At 35.9% G+C, this 17,710-nt stretch overlaps 1 protein-coding gene across 5 annotated transcripts in view; it reads right to left on the bottom strand.

Annotated features, from left to right (window-relative positions):
- The window catches only part of LOC109050879 (SH3 and multiple ankyrin repeat domains protein 2-like), an 88,027-nt gene that overhangs the window by 46,323 nt on the left and 23,994 nt on the right, over positions 1-17,710 (bottom strand). For 3 of the 5 annotated variants that reach the window (XM_042753691.1, XM_042753692.1, XM_042753693.1), the window contains exons 9-11: positions 16,407-16,484; positions 12,441-12,507; positions 1,213-1,564 (exon numbers count right to left, since the gene is read on the bottom strand). In XM_042753691.1, coding sequence (XP_042609625.1) covers positions 1,213-1,564; positions 12,441-12,507; positions 16,407-16,484 — 497 coding nt within the window. Of the gene's footprint in view, positions 1-1,212; positions 1,565-4,101; positions 4,387-12,440; positions 12,508-16,406; positions 16,485-17,710 lie in introns of those variants that run through there. The other 2 variants (XM_042753694.1, XM_042753695.1) reach the window with 2 other exon arrangements.

Genomic DNA, 17,710 nt, shown 5'->3' with positions numbered 1-17,710 from the left:
TAACAACTAGCAAAAATAATTCTGAAAGTGATTTCACTGAGACTGTTTCTCTGTTTTGTTATCATTATAGTTGTGGTTTGAATAATTTTTAACAATTTCATTAGAAAGGTTATAGTGTGAACGGCCTTAAAGGATTAGTTTCCTGATAATTTACTCACCCCCATGTCATCCAAGATGTTCATGTCATGCAAAGAAATTAAGTTTTTTAAGGAAAACATTCCAGGATATATCTCCATATAGTGGACTTCAACGGAGGCCAACAGGTTGAAGGTCCAAATTACAGTTTCAGTGCAACTTCAAAGGGCTCTACATGATCCCACCCGATGAATAAGTGTCTTATCTAACAAAACGAATGGTCATTTTCTAAAAAAAACTAATACTTTAAGCACAAGTCTTGCACTACATAGAAAAACTTCATCTCATTTTCTCCTCCAACTTCAAAATTGTCAGACATTGTTGTTTTACCTTATTTTTGTAAAGGCTGTTTAAGTTTCTTTGCACGTTCACTTTGAAAACACTGAGTCTGTATTTCTGCCTATGTCACACGTGACCTTTCCAATGTGACTACATAATGGACGCAGAGCTAGAGCAAGACGAGTGGACATTTGTGGTTAAAAAGTATATAATTTTTTATTTAAAAAAAAAAATGTCCAGTCGTTTCACTAGATAAGACCCTTATTCCTCGGCTAAGATCGTGTAGAGCTCTTTGAAGCTGCACTGAAACTGCAGTTTATACCTTCAATCCATTGATCGCCACTGAAGTCCATTATATGGAGAAAAATCCTGGAATATTTTCTTCAAAAAACATAATTTATTTGCGACTGAAGAAAGAAAGATATGAACATCTTGGATGACATGGGGTGAGTAAATTATCAGGACTTTTTTATTCTGGAAGTGAACTAATGCTTGAATTGTGGATCTAATTTCCTGAAAACTCCAAAAAGTAACATTTTTGAAAAGCCAGGCATCTCTGTGGTCTAGTCCATATCCAATAGACCAATTCCTAACACTTGTCCTATTTGCATCCCCACATGGCCTTATAAAAATAACACAGATTTGCCATAAATACTGTATGCAATAGATATAAACAACAAAGGGACACATTCCAGCCAGGACATGAGGGACCTACACAAAACTGGACACACGGTCAGATATGGACACAGAGGCAGTTGTCCTCAAGTCCCATTGCTCCCTCCTGGGACAACCACTGACCTGCTGTGGCGCTGAGGGGTCTGTCTCCGGGTGTCTCCCTCCCCCAGTCGGCCCAGGGAAGGGGAACGGCTTCGGGCGGAGCGTCCCCCCCGGGCCATGGTCTTCACCGTGCCATTGGGGCTGTTCTGCATCTGCTGGGGGTGGCGGGGCGAGAAGCTGTGCAGGGGGGAGGCGGCAGGAGAGGGCGAGCGAGAAAGGTCCAGCGGTAGCTTGTTGACGTTCAGGTTGTTGTCGCTGTTGGAGCGGAGCAGCACACGTGGGGCGGCAAGAGTGTTCCTACCCTGGTGCTGCGGCGGTGTTTGCTGCAGCGGCCTGCTCCGACCCGTGCCTGTCGGTGCCTCCCGAAAAGGCACTGGGAGAGATACAGAAACAAAGAGAGTGATTACATAAAAAGAATAGGAAAGACTGTTTATACAAAGTGTGAAATGGACTTTCAACTACTCAGTCTGCGTCAAAGTAGTTCAGCTTTTTTAGGTGTCCTTCATTCCATTGAAAGTTGCAATAATTAGAGCACTGTAACGAGTGATCACGTACAAGCTGCTAGACTGCGCTTCAGCTTCCTACAACATACAAAGAACTTTGTCAAATTAAAGGACCGAACGATGTCTGCTCATTAAGTTCACAATCACCCAGTTTGATGCTCATTTATTGAATTAATGAATAAATTTGTTGCTGTTGAATTTATGTCATAAGCTGTCAGAACTCAGATCAAATCAATGTTGCACATCTAAACCCATGGTCAAATTCTAGTTAAAGAAAAAATCCTGGATAAATAAGCTAAATAATTTGTTAACATTTTACAATTATGTTGTTCAATACTATAAAATTAATTAATTCAATAGCTAACATGGACTAACAATTACATTACATTCATTATTTGCTGTACTAAGAAAGAGAATGACTTAATGACTAAAGCATAAATTAACATTCCATTCACTATCTACATTCATCTGTTTTAATATATTTGAAAATGTAATTTTCAAAGAAACATTTCTTATTATTATCAAGGTTGAGAGCACATGTGCTGCTTAATATTTTTCTGGAAATATTTTGGACTAATGAATAAAAAGTTCAAAAGAAATCTTTATAAATGTCTTTTGTCACTTTTGATAAATTTAACACACCCTAGGCTGAATAAAATCCTTAATTTCTTCATAAGAACAACTCTTACTGACCCAAAACTTTTGAACAATAGTGTACTTTCATCTATCCCAGCACAGTGTGTAGAGATAACTACAATATTTGTAAGTTGTTAACACTGTGTGTCTGTGGTGCTTTTAAAATATGGCTTTCTTGTGTTTTTGTTTTTTATTCCAAACTAGACCAACAAAGCAACACTACCTCAGCCAAATAGGGTTTGTTTTGTTTTGGCTGACCAATGGCAGACCGTTTGGAACACCTGTCTGAAAACAAGCAGTTTGGTGTTACTAGTAGTGCAAAAAAAAAAAAAAAACTTCAGCTTTAACTTTTACTTCAATGCCCAATAGACTTTGTAAAAGCTTTTTTTTTTTCAAACTGAGAGATGAGTCAAATGCATATCTTCCGGAAAACAACAGTTACATCTTAATACTCCTTTAATACCGCAAACAAAGTGTTTTTTGTTTCTTAAACAGCAAGACTATGTTGATCACTCTGGTCTCCAGAGACATACACCCACAGCAGCCAACTTCTGTGGTTCCTAGGTAATATGCACACATTTCAGGGCCAGATGAAGCCTATATCTTCACAACACCCCCCTTACTGGGCCTCCCTGGAGTTCAGTGTTCGCACTGTACAGTATATGCATGATGAATGCCTATTATTATTTATCCACTGCCAAATTAAAGGTGCTTCAGGAAGATGTTTATCCAAAGGAACTTGTTTCTCAGAAACACCAGGCCGCTGAAAGACACAGTTCACGCATGAACTAGATATCACTTGCTGGGTGAGACAAACGCTATAAATATATTCTGAAAAAACCCAGGAGAAGCATAGAGGAGAATTACGCCGCTAAACACACACCAGTCTCCTCTGTTCATTAATGTGCTGACGTAATTGCAACCTGGAGCAGTTAGATCACCTTCAGTGTCACGGAAGGTTTTCATTGGATGACGGTTATCATGACAAACAGTCTCAGAGGTACATATGCTCCTGTTCATTATTTAATAGGCTACTGTAGAGTAGAGCAATCATTACAGCAATAATGTACAAACCCAACCCCCACATGCTGTGAAGAAATCTACCCAGCCCCCAAAGATGTGGCATGTGATGCCACATGAAACCTGCCAATTAAAAGAAGCTGACATTGATAATGTCACAATAGGAAAGAAAAAATAAAAAATAAATAAAAAAACCTACATGGTTCATGCACCCCCATAAAGAAAAAAAAACATCACAATCACACCACCAACTGAAAAACATTACATCACAAACACAAAAGAAACAGTACAACTCCTTCAAACAAAACAAAAAAAAAACACACATTTCCTTCAAACAAGTGAAATCAAAGTGGCAACATTCCAACGGAAACATTCTAAATATAATATGCACCAATTCCAATAAACGGAACTGCAGGAAAGGTAGAACACATATGTTGAGGAACTCATAAAAAATCCAAGAAGGTTAAAAATGCACAGCATGAAGTTGATTGAATTCCTTGCAGATGGAAATCACTCTCTCAAAGTGATGTTCTTTCCATCTCAGACTACTTCGCTCTTCAGATTCAACTTTTGTTATAATCTGTCATAATTGCATGATAGAACTCAAAGACTTTTCCACACCTAAGAAAAGTCAGAACACAGTGTAGCTCTAAGGCTTGAGTTCTGAGCACTAATCCCATGGAACAGAAGTCACCAAAGGTCAGGAGACCCCTGCTTTAGACCCTCAAAAACCCAAAAGATCACCTCTTACCTTCTTTCTTGAAGGCATTCAGTAAAGACTTCATATCTCCTCTGAGTTTATTGCTCAATAACTCCCTTGGAATGTCCGTTTCGCCTTGAGGAACTTGGAAACAGAAGGTCAGGTTCTCCTGGACTGGGGTTCCTCGGTCAGTGAAGCACAACAGAGAGGGTTACGGAGAAGGCAAGCACTGTGGTGACAGTGCCCACTCCACATGATGCCATCTGTGACTGCGAGAGGAAACGGCAGAGTGCACAAGCCTCGCATGTTTCTTCTCTCCCTCTCTCTCTTGCTGACACACTTACATACACACTAACTCTCTCGCTCAGTCTCAGTTTCTTTCCGTTTTGCCCCGCCCCCTTTTCTCTCTCTATCTCTCTTCCTCTACATCACTCTCTCCCGACCACCAAATCATTCACTGTACTATCAGTTCAAGCCTCCCCCTGCTTGGATTCCTCTAGGTAGACTGATTGGAGTGTGTTGTTGAATCAGCTGGGTGACAAGGCCATGCTGGGATAATTTGGTTCAAAACACCACCATTATGACACAAAGTACTGAGATAAACACAGTTGCCCCAAAATTCTTCAAGTTTGGCCCATCAGTGGCTTGCGATGTTTTTAAAAATCACTGATGACCGCCCACCGAACATGCAATCAAGATGCTCAAATTAACTCATGACAATAAGAAGGTGCTATTGATTAGGGATCTTAACCCTTGTTGGCTTGCCGAAACAGCTGTATGGGAACCAAGCCCCCAAGTGTTGCTAAGCAACCCAGGGATGGATGTCTAAATTAGTCCGTGCAAGTTGCCGGGTTGTGAATTCTCCCGTTACCCATGTATGTGGGCTGTCCTTTCACAGTCGCAATTCACAATTGCCTCTCGAGCTCTCTTTCCCTCTCTCTCTCTTTATCCCCTCCTCCCATTTTTTTCTGGCACTAGATGAAAAAAAGATCTTTGAGGAAACAAGGAGGATTGAATTCTTGCATATTAAAATCTGTGTCAGGGTATGATGTCATCAGCATATATATGGATACAGAGATGATATATATACAGAGGGATCCCAAAGTCTGAGACCACTATTTTGTTTTGTATTCAATTTTTTTTTAAATGTAGAACATAAAAATTTGCAAAAAGTTGAATTCAAAAATTAACACGGATTTCAAAATTTGGTTTGTACTTCTTTGCTTTTAAGCTGACAACAACTTAACAAGTTTCTGCAAAACCTGATCATGGGTTACCATGGAAATTCACTTAAAAAAAAGAACAATTATTCAGAAATGTATTCAAAAATTTGTTTAGATTTGATTACAATAAGCCAACAGAGTTGTTATGGTTAACTAAAACCAAAACTATTAAAATATTTTTTTGTTAATTAGAATAAATCTGACATTAAATTAAATATAAATATGGTATTAAAGGGATACTCCATCCCAAAATGAAAATTTTGTCATTAATCACTTACCTCCATGTCGTTTCAAACCCGTAAAAGCTCCGTTCGTCTTCGGAACACAATTTAAGATATTTTGGATTAAAATCAGGAGGCTTGAGACTGTCCCATAGACTGCCAAATAAATAACAGTGTCAAGGTCCAGGAAAGTATGAAAAGCATCGTCAGAATAGTCCATCTGTCATCAGTGATTCAACCATAACGTTATGAAGCGATGAGAATACTTTGTGTACACGAAGAAAACAAAAATAACGACTTTATTCAACAATTCCTCTCCTCTGTGTCTCTCCAAATCAGCGTAGCTTCATTTTGACAAATCTGACTAGTACGCAAGCGGCTTACACTCTTCTGTATCAGCCGCGCCACAAGGATACGTTTACTATGTGTATTTACACTTTGGTTTGAAAGCAAACAGTGCATTGACGTAGCGCGGCTGACACAGAAGAGCGTACGCCATCTGCGTACCAGTCAGATTTGCCAAAATGGCTCTACGCTGATTTGGAGAGACACAGAGTAGAGATGAGGAATTGTTGAATAAAAGTCTTATTTTTGTTTCATTGGTTTACAAAAAGTATTCTCGTCGCTTCATAATGTTATGGTTGAATCACTGATGGCAGATGGATTATTCTGATGATGCTTTTCATACTTTCCTGGTCCTTGACACTGTTATTTACTTGGCAGTCTATGGGACAGTCTCAAGCCTCCCGATTTTCATCCAAAATATCTTAAATTGTGTTCCGAAGATGAATGAAGCTTTTACGGGTTTGGAACGACATGGGGGTAAGTGATTAATGACAAAATTTTCATTTTGGGATGGAGTAACTCTTTAAGAAGAGATATTAAAAAGCATGGTCAAAATTTACATTTGCATTTAGCAGATGTTTTTATCCAAAGCGACTTACAAATGAGGACAATAGAAGCAATCAAAATCAACGAAAGAGCAATAATATGTAAGTACTGTGAAAAGTCTTGGTTAGTCAAATGAAATACTTTTAGCAAGGTTCTTGTTTGTTTGTTTGTTTTATTATAAATAAAAATTAAAGTAGATAGAATAGAAAAATAATAGAGAATACTAGTATTAGAGGATCCTTTTTTAAGTAGCAGACTAGAAATAAGATGGATCATTAATTAATTTAATTTACTTAATTTTTATAATTAAAATGATTACTGAAAATATAAAAATAAAAGCTAATTCAAAATATTTATAAATACTATAATAGCACATAAATAATACTAAAATAACACTGTTTGACAGATATATGTTACCAATATTCAAACTTTTGTACTTAGTCAATTCTTCATTATTGGATGTATACTTGTAATCACTGTCATACAGTAAATTTCCAAAGAATATCACTCAAAAATTGTTTCAGGGTTCACAGGAAAATAAATTTTGAATGGTATGTATCACTATTATTGCATCAAAAAGAAACAAAACAAAACAATTAAGTATGGTCTCATGGTCTTTTGGAACCTACTGTATGCCTCCCAATGCACACTGCTTATTTGATGACTTTTATACAGCAGGAATGGACAGAGCAGAACAGTAAATCCAACATAATGTGTGCATCATTAGAAATCTCAATTCCATCTCTGTGGTCTAATGAGCCAGCAAAATAACAAACCTGACAGCTTCTCACATCTAACTTAACTCACACACAAGTAATAACACCGTAAGCTGCAAAATCATTTGAAACTGGTTCCCAGTGGGAGCTGTGAATGTGTTTTCAGGGAGCGGTTATGATATGCACACTTCAAAAAATAAAAAAATCCACACTAAAAAAAAACAAAACAAAAACCCTTATTAAACTCTCCTATCTACGGACGGCCTCCTCTTCCCTTTTGCTTTCTTCTCGTTCTTCTTCTCTTCTCTCACGCCATTAACAACCCAGCCTTACAGAAAAGTGCCGATCGCCCTTGCTTGGGTTGCTTTGATTAATCGTTCCTGATAAAGAAAACATCCTTTCATATGTGTCAGCAATTTCTAAATCCTCCGCCCATCCAGAGCGGAGCTGAAGATGAACAGACATTTTCACCCAATTAAGGACTCTTTTTACGTAACAAACAATTCCACCGGGCCTCCGAAGAGCCGGCCACCGCAGCTGGTATCCACAGTCTCATTAAATCAATAGTCATTAAGTTGCACTTGAAACCGTATCTCGAACCAAAGAGCTCAACCCATTCGATCGAAGCTGGTGTAGGTTTGAACTTGGGTGGTGAGCTGAAATCCATCACTCTGACATGCTTTGAATTTGGTCTTGTTTATAAACCATGATTAAAACTCAAGACGGTGTATTATATTTCCCAGCGGCCCCAATATCTAATATAGACTGGCAGAATGCAATATGAGCCTGAGTGTGTGTGTGTGTGCATTTGCATGTGTGCATGCATACATGCATATCTTCCCATAATTCACACAATATTTGAGTGCTCTTTGAAATCGGCGCCATTTCATATGCTTTAACAAGTAAGTCGATAATAAGCCAGGCTCTGAGACCTCCTTGGCTTCTCAACCACGACAAGTGCGCACAAGGCAAACTCACATCCATTAAGCCAATTATTGTGTGGATCTGGGAACCATGGCAACTTCGGGGTGGCATTAAATAGGACGTCCATTTACATGCATAACTACAGGGCTTGTTTTAAACATATAGGTATGGAGGACACAGCACATAAACAAACAAAACCCGATGGTTTTCGATGGAGTTTAAAAACGCAAACGGTTGGAATTTGTGAAGATCAAAGCTCTGACACTGCCCTCTGCTGTGGTCTAACACATAATTACCAGATCCCCTGCTACTATGCGCATGAAAATAACAAGCCGTTCCTGTTTCCTCCCTGAGTGACGCTTTAGACGCAATGGCAAACTGTGCAACTATTGAAGATTGTTCAATCAAAACCTTAAGAAAACAATATCGGCGCACAGCTGGCCAACCGGTTTGTTCCGTCAAAGGTTCCTTTCCCTGAGATTGAAACATCCGGAAGCCTGCTGATTCCCATATTCCGCTGATGGAATCTCCATGTTTATGTCAGAGCTATTACCCAGAGGTATAAGGAAAACCTGACAGCTGTAGAAAAGAAGATGCATTATGCTAGGTCTTACATCTACACTTCAGGTCAGCTCTATTCTCCAGCTACACTCTTAAAAATAAAGGTTCCAAAATGAGGTTTTTGCAGAAATGCCACTGAAGATGCATTTGAGGTTCCCCAAAGAATCTTGGAACAGGACTTTTTTTAGTGTCAAGTACCGTTTAATAATCTGAAAAATCAGGGTTCCTGCAGGTTTTATTAAAGTAAATTTAAGTTTTTATCACCAAGTTAAGAAAAAAAAAAAGGAATAAATTGAATGGAACACAGTAAGCCAATATGGTCTCTAAATGTAAAGGCCAACACTTAAAAGTTTGAAAACACAACTTCCAACAGATCCCCGTTATTTTTTAATTCATTTTACAAAATAATAGGAAATAACTTTTACTATACCTTCTGATCACGCTGCAAAAAAAGTAATGTTCATCCTCTGTATTTTTGTCTTTTTTCCAGTGCAAATGTTCATAGATTTTTAAATCAACCAATTACTTGAGAAGCAAAATGTCATAAGTCTTGCTTTTATGAGATGGTGATCAAAATTAAGTGAGTTTGTGGTTAAAACAAGAACAAAAATCTGCCAGTGGGCTCAGAAAAATCTATTTAATTCAAAGAGAAAAAAATTAACACCCCACTGACAGAAATTTGTTCTTGTTTTAACCACATTTTTCATACTTCAAATCTATTAACATATTTACATTATTTACATGACATATTGCTTGAGACTTGAAAATGATAATTACACTTTATTTTGTGTACTACTTGTGCACAATGCACATTTATTAATATTAAGCCTAAAATGTGTTTTAATGCCACTATTGATGAGGACTGTATGATTTATTAATAATTTAAGTCTTTAAATGTAAGATATTTAAAGTGTGTCTAAAGTATACTTGCAATAGTTCCAATTTAGCACAATCATATACTTCAGTATATCTTTAGTTGGACTTCAGCACAATTAAAGTGCATTAGGTACAAAATTAATTATTAGCTAACTTTAAGTATACCAGTTTAGTATACTAAAAAGTTTAATTGCAGGGTATTTTAATTAAGTGCATAAATATAAATGCATCTGGAGTATACAAACACATACATTTAAGTATATTTATTTTTCCCTTTAATTCCATTTCTCAGAAAACAAGACTTCATATGTTCAGTTTGCATCTCAAGTAAATGTATCTTGATTTAAGGATGTTTAGATATTTGAATTGAAAAACTAAAATGAGTTTATGAATTCTGCTCCGATTTAAGACCTTTTAAGGCCTTAATTTGTGAAAAAACGAATTGTAAAGACCTTTTTTAAGACCTGCTGAAACCCTGAGAACTTTTTGCACTGTAAAGAACCTTTTGTGAAATAGAAAGATTCCATGGATGTTAAAGGTTCTTCATGGAACCACTGATGCCAAAAAAGAACCTTTATTTTAAAGCGCACAGTCCTGGAAACGTTATCCCACATTTCAATTTTATATTAATATAGAGTGAAAATGAACTGACAAAGCGATCAGTCACTCAATGTCATCCAATAAGCAGTTTAACAATTTTATGGCATGTCGGTGAGATGAAGATTAGCACTGCAGGTCAGAAAAACCAGGACAAATGTGACAAAAAACTTGAACGTGACAATTCTGATCAGAAAAAAAAAAACCTAGGACTTGATAATGGCCTAAATTCAGTACAGGAAATAGTAGGAATTCTGCTGGTGTTGCTGCTCTTCCTGTAAGGTCTGTAGCTTATGTAGGTCAGCTCCACTGAGTAACACTCTCTCTAGATGCACGCTTGGGTTCCATGCATGAAATCATCTATAGGGTGCAACGACAATCAGCAACGCCTGTGCACATAACCTTCAGGGGCAAATAATTATCACTATATTACATTTATAAAGCATAACGCACATCAATTATGTTATACGTGGAACGCAGTGAAAATGTACATGCAAAATGGCTGTTATGAATAATTAATATGTAAATTAGTTATTTATGTCATGTTATCCCCACTCTAGATTATATACGGACACATCCATGGCGTGTGAAGTCCCTCAAAGTCTTATTTACCCAGAACAGACTTAATTTCATCCAAATCCTTTCGTTTAATGATGTCGAATGATTAATTAAATCTGTTGTGCCTTTCTTAGCTTTAATGAGGCAGATGATTATGCGGTCCATTAATTGAAACGAGCGCATTCAATCACTGGAGTGTGGCTGAGAGTGTCAGAAAAATATACGGATGCATTTTACTTTTGGTAAATTAATACTGACATCTGCTACACGTGTTAGAGCTGTGGGAGTAGAGAGTGCCGAGCAAGGTAAAAAAAATAATAATAAATCATGTCATCTGTTTATGGCCAAAATATTTTGCCTAATACGCATAAGATACAGTAAGACCTCTGGAAGATATATAAGAATATTTACATGCACACACAAATTATTTACATATTATATAAATAATACATAAAATGTATTGTGTAATGTGTGTGTGTGTGTGTGTGTGTGTGTGTGTGTGTGTGTGTGTGTGTGTGTGTGTGTGTGTGTGTGTGAAATACATACATGATATATGAAAAATACATTTGTTCATATATGCAAAATAAATGTAAAATGGCCCCAAAAACAGTAAATAAAAACATAAAATAAATATAAATGTACATGTTATCGTATTATAAATATTAAACATATCTAATTAAAATATATTACTACATAAAATATATTTATTTATATATATATATATATATATATATATATATAGATAATCAAAATTACCCTGTTTGGCAGAGTTACTATATGAAAATTAGTTTTGCTGCTAGTTTTGCAAAATAACTTAAATAGCTTAAAAATTACCCTGAAAACAGTAAACAGAGCTCGTATATTCACTTAAGGTTCAAATGCACAATTATAAGTTAAAGTGAGGCACTTCAGGAGCCCTAGAGGCACAAATTGCTGAGGCCCAGCATTATAACACTGCATAATTATGGGAACTGCTGGAGATGACGTCTTTTATAACAATAGAGGAAGCCCATTTTAGCTTATGTTAGCCTTTAGCACACAGTGCAACTTTTGCACCTGCAACATCAGCTCCCTGCCTGATAATTGGATATCATTCACCTTAAGAAATATGATACTCTCTCAGGAATTATGCAGCAGAAAAGCATTTTAAATTATTTGGTCATGCTTATTTTCAGTATAATCAAGACTTCAGAGGTTTTCATAAAATTGTGGCCTAACCAGGCGGGACGCAATGCGACAAGTTTCTAGCAAATCACAGCCAATAAGAATAAAGCAATATTGATACTCTTCCAAAATAATTCCCCAACAATTTATTCAGCAAGACCCATACAATGATTTGATTAAAATTTTGTTCTGTAGATAATTACAGTTGCAGATAATTACCAAAACACCCAATAGACATTACATCATTGTAATGTCTGCATACTAAATTCCAATTGGCATCCTTTTAATATCTATTTATGTACTGAATAGTGATTGGATTTGGCTTTCCTGCATATAGTTAACCATTTATATCCTGCAAATTTACATTGCACTGCAACCTTGTGTTAATTCTTATGTGCAGTAGCTAAAAAAAAATTTGGACCAAAAAAATGTCACTGTGAGCACTGTGAGGGCGAGGCAACCCAGCAACTCAATTTCAAATGTGACTGGCTATGACAGAAACTCACAATCTCAGATTATACAGTATGAAAAATATTTCATTACTCGTCACTTTTACTTTATATGTACATCTAACTTTGGATCATTTCTGGAATTCATAAAATATTATGTTATAAGGTTGTTTTTACAAACATCAAAGAAGGTGAGTTTATCCAACTTACCAATATCAGTGTCTTTGTGATTCTTTATGAATTCTGCAAGCTCAAAATTTCCAGCAATTATTGCCACCTTTAAAAAACAAACAAATATATAGCATATTAGATTCATTCACTGACTTTTTATCAAAGCATTCTACAATTTTTTTATTGTTATTTTTTTGGTTGAGCACGCATAAAATAAAATAAAATAAAATAAAATAAAATAAAATAAAATAAAATAAAATAAAATAAAAAATAAAATAAAATAAAATAAAATAAAATAAAATAAAATAAAATAAAATAAAATAAAATAAAATAAAATAAAATAAAATAAAATAAAATAAAATAAAATAAAATAAAATAAAATAAAATAAAATAAAAAATAAAATAAAATAAAATAAAATAACGGTAGCACAAGGACAGAACCTACTGAATCCAAAATAATACCACCATTGCATAGATGTAACTTTTATTGTTTTATCAGTTTAACCTTTTCAAAAATAAAATTTTTTTTCTGAAATAAGATTCTTATGCTTACCCAGGTGCATTTATTTGTAAATAAATAAAAAAAACTGCAATATTGTGAAATATTTTTAACATTTAAAATAATTATCAATCTTGAAAACAGTTTTGCTGCTTTTGTATCAAAACCATGATCAACCCCCCACCCCAGGATTCTATGATGAATCAGAAATTCAAAAGAAAGCATTTATTTGAAATAGAAATTTTCTGCAACATTATAAAAGTCTTTACTGCTACTTCCAATCAATTTAATGTGTTTACCAAAAAAAGAATAATAATTTTTTAAACAAAAAAACAACAGGAGGGTGAATAAATGACAGAATTTTAATTTTTTGGTGAACCACCCCCTGCAAAGCTTAATGTATCCCCAAAAGGGCCTTCACAGCAATGAAACAAAACAAAAAAAGTTCCAAAAGCACGACTACCCATTCAGATGAGGCTCATTTCTATTTAATGGCTTTAATTTTACCACCCTTTAAAATGTTAGCTGCGCAGTCTATTATAAGATCTATAATTTACACATCAGTCTGGTCACCAAGTCTGGTCGTGAGAACAAATCTGGGTTTTAAACGGTACCCAAAAGCACAGTAACCCATTACGCTTGTGGGTTTTGGAGTAGTGTATTCCTAAGAGTGATAAAACACAGACTTCATTCACATTACACTAAATTAGTTGCTAAGATTTACGTAATGAGCTTGAGAAGAACTGCATTCCTTTTCTAATGAAACACGGTGCCTGGCTGCAGCTTAGAGTAAATGCTAGATTAATTAAATAGAAAAACTCAACACAAAAGTAAGTCAATCGACAGAATAAAGGCTTAATTTTCAAACAAATAGGTCAAGAAATTTGTTCAACTGGGTGGTCTGATGTACGAAAGCACACAATTGTCTAAGAACCAGAACCTTTCAGTCTGCTGTTGACACGGTTTCATCGTAAAATGCTAACGGTAATACAATTTGCTCAGCAAATTTTCGATTTTGCCGGGAAACAGTCCTGTTTAACCAGGCGGATCGGAGTGTTCCTGCCGAGAGCCTGAAGTTTCATGAGCTGCTTAAATGAGTTGTAATCGAGCGATCGCCGAGGCGTGAAATATGATTTTAGCAGCATGAGATGAATAATACAGCACATTAAACAACGCATCAGGAGAGCGCTGATATGTACATTACATAAACACTTCACTCCTACGTCAGGTTTGGAGTGAGCAGGGTCAGTTCAAAGCTTTAGAGGTTGTAAACCGAGCAACTAGCACAAAGAGGCCAGCCATGAACACTAAATGTAGCGGCAAGTGTTGCTAATGTTTGACTGGATGAGCCGACTGCAAAACTAATGATCTCAGCTCTATCTGAATGTTTTTGGAGGTTTGCCATTGGATTACTGTTGCGATATGTGCCATCTTGCTAATAAAAGCCACAGTTTTCCTGGAGGCACAAACAACAACATATATTTTATAACTGTAAAGGCATACATCCAAACCAAGTATTTTTCCACTCTATTGCATTGAAAACAGAAAGCTGTTTAAACTTTAAGCCTAAACTAAAAACACGCCAGGCTTTTGCTGGATGAACAGGTCTGTGCACTGTGAAATCAAACTATGAATAAAAACGCAATGTGAGAGATGTGGCGAAGAGCAAAAAGGATACGGATATTTCTGTCAAGGAGGATGCATTTCAAAGGATTAAGCTTTTTAGTACAGTATTGGTGTTGGCGTGTTTGCTATTAAAGGGTTTACTGTACGTATTATTTCGCTATCAGCATTTGCTTTGAAGCTTTAATAATTCACTTCATTATGATAGTGATATGTCATTTTAATAGCAACTGAACTCAAAATAATCATTTGAAAGATTGGATCTTAAAATATTCGTAATATAATACAGTATATCGCCATTTAAAATCAATCATGTAAATGAAAAATTATAAGCTCCTGTATCAAAATTGTTCCTGTATCCTGTAAACGTGTATGTGTGTCATTTGTTTAATACTTCTAAGTACATCATTCGTAGTTTGTTGTGTTAATTGTTCATAAGAAATGTTGCTAAACTAACATAAATTATGCTGAATGCAAAAATGTGACAAATTGAACAGCAATTCTTATACTCTTGTTCTACACAAAAATGCTTCCATTTTAAATATATTTCTTACGATAAGTATTAATAACTACACTGTAAACCATAATGTTGTCACTAATAAAGCAATCATAATTTATCACTATCATGTTTTGGCATCATAACTCAAAACTGGTATATTTAATTACTTAGCAGCAAAACTTTTCAAGTTAGAATTCTAAAAGTTAAGAACTCAAAATTACAATTTATTTACTGTAAATTATTTAATCTGTCTCTGATTAATCTGATTGGCAGATAATAACACAATGCACAAATGGTAGGAAGACGTTAAAATATGTACACTCTTTTCTTAAGGATAGTTCATCCAAAAATGAAAATTCTGAGTTTCTTTCTTCTGTTGAGCACAAAAGAAGATATTTTGAAGAATGTTGGCAACCAAACAGCAGACGGTAGCCATTGACTTCCATAGTATTTTTATTTATTTATTTATTTTTTACTATGGAAGTCAATGGCTACCGTCTGCTGTTTGGTTGCCAACATTCTTCAAAATATCTTCTTTTGTGCTCAACAGAAGAAAGAAACTCAAACAGGTTTGGTTTGGTTTGTTTTGGAAGAAATTGAGGGCAAGACAGAATTTTCATTTTTGGGTAAACTATCTCTTTAAATCTTATACGTTTTTTGAGTTAATACGTTCCTGTCAGAACATTGTTTAATTAAAAATGACTTCAGTTTTGGCTATAATTTTAATAATACCCACCAGTGACTACTGGCACAAATATGACTTCAGTTTTAACTCTATTTCTAATAATAATCACTAATGACTAGTGGCATTACGGTCACAGCCATTATCGAAGGCCACTGAACAGTAAACGCAACACTCTCATCAGCCCATGGCCACAGACTTGGATCATGTCCATTGCTGTCAGACAAGCTACTGAATGTCACAATCTGACATTTGAGAAAGAAACTCTTCAAGTAAACAAACAAAATAACCAGAGGTTTTTCTTGAAAGCAACTAAAGCATTTAAGAAAACAACAAAAACTGATTTGACGTTCATTATTTCCCCTCTTTTTAAAATCGAACTCCTAATTATCTTAAGATACCAAAACCCATGCAAACAAACAAAATAAACTGATTAATTACCCTCACGCTCACTCATTGTTCTCTGAGTGCTGTCTTACATAATGCCTGTGCTTTAGTGTGACATTCTGTCTAATTAATTAAGAACTCTGCGCGTCAGAACAACACACACACACAGTTTATTAAGCGCTTATGGTTTGGTAATTATTATTTTTTTTACGCTAATCCAACAAAATATACTAAAATTCAAAAGCAAGCATATTTGAAAAAAAAAATAGTTTTGAGTCATTAAAAAGTAGCCAAGCAAAAACCTCATTGTTGTACCTGAAAGGGCGTTTGTCCTCGGTAGTTTTTGACGTCTTTGCTGGCTCCTCGAACCAGAAGAACCCTGGCACACTTTTCTTCAGAAGAAAAGCAGATGATAGAGAAATGAATTCAACGTGATCCAACTCAAGAAAAGGTTCTACTATTTGATTCTCGACATTCTAAGAGCAAAATTAGACACGTCACAAGGAATCCCGCCTCACCCAGATCCAAAAGTGACAGACTTCGCCCTCAGCTTTGTGAAGTCCAATTCAAGTGTGATGCTACAGCAAAGTCTACACCCAAAGAGAAAGGAGAGGGGGTCTCTGCAGTAATGCCTATGTGCATGTGTGAACGTGAATGTGAGAACCAAAAGCAGAAAGACACTGCGAGAGAGAGAGAGAGAGAGAGAGAGAGAGAGAGAGATCCAGGGCTCTGTAGCTCTCCAGCCCACTATATCCAGCTGGATTCAACAACCCACCCACGGAATGCCTCACCACTAAACAGACACACACACAATCACACACATACACACACCTCCATTGCCTTCTCCTCCTACCTTCCTTCTAATACTAGTTTCACAGCTGCTGCCAGTCATTGTATATGAGACATAATCACATGTGAGGATGCGGCATCTATTTCCCGCACATGAAAATATCCCTGGTCTGCATTTGGCACTGGTTACAGGTTCCTTGTTGACATGGTGACAGATCGGCGCAAACAATCGAGGCTTGAGAACCTGCCCTTGACTGTGGCGAAACTGACCAACGAGACAAATTAAGCATCTTTCACCAAAGGCTGGCTGAGCGTCAACTTTAATAACAGCTTGTTGTGGCCGATCATTACAGATGTGTGCTTCAAATAACAACCCACTGGTCGGCTCAGGGAGAACGCGGCATCGTATGTGACCAGCAGTGAACTCAAGAGCCTCTGCAAATCAATAAATGACACTTGTCATCGGCAGAGCCATTTTCACACCTTAAAATCAACTTTATTTTCTAGACATAAGATCATAGGAGGACAATTGTGATTTCTTTCTAAAGACATCAGCAATTCATAATCATAGAAAAGCAATAAAAGAAGTTTCAAGAATTTCTAGAATTTTGTTTTCATGGTCAATGCCACAATTTATTTATTTAGTAATTAATTGATGTTCTAAAAATAAGAATCCTAAAATCCTAAAAAAAAAAAATCCATATTTAAATATATTTATTCTTTAAAAAAACAAAATGGCGTAACATCCCAATTAATATTAATGTTAAAATACCTATAAACAAATACATATACACACACATACATACACATGTATTGTGTGTATGTGTATA

Source organism: Cyprinus carpio, chromosome B25 (assembly GCF_018340385.1).
Source record: "Cyprinus carpio isolate SPL01 chromosome B25, ASM1834038v1, whole genome shotgun sequence".
Lineage (NCBI taxonomy): Eukaryota > Metazoa > Chordata > Actinopteri > Cypriniformes > Cyprinidae > Cyprinus > Cyprinus carpio.
Note: the sequence above shows the minus strand (reverse complement) of the source record. Positions and strands in the feature narration are given on the sequence as shown.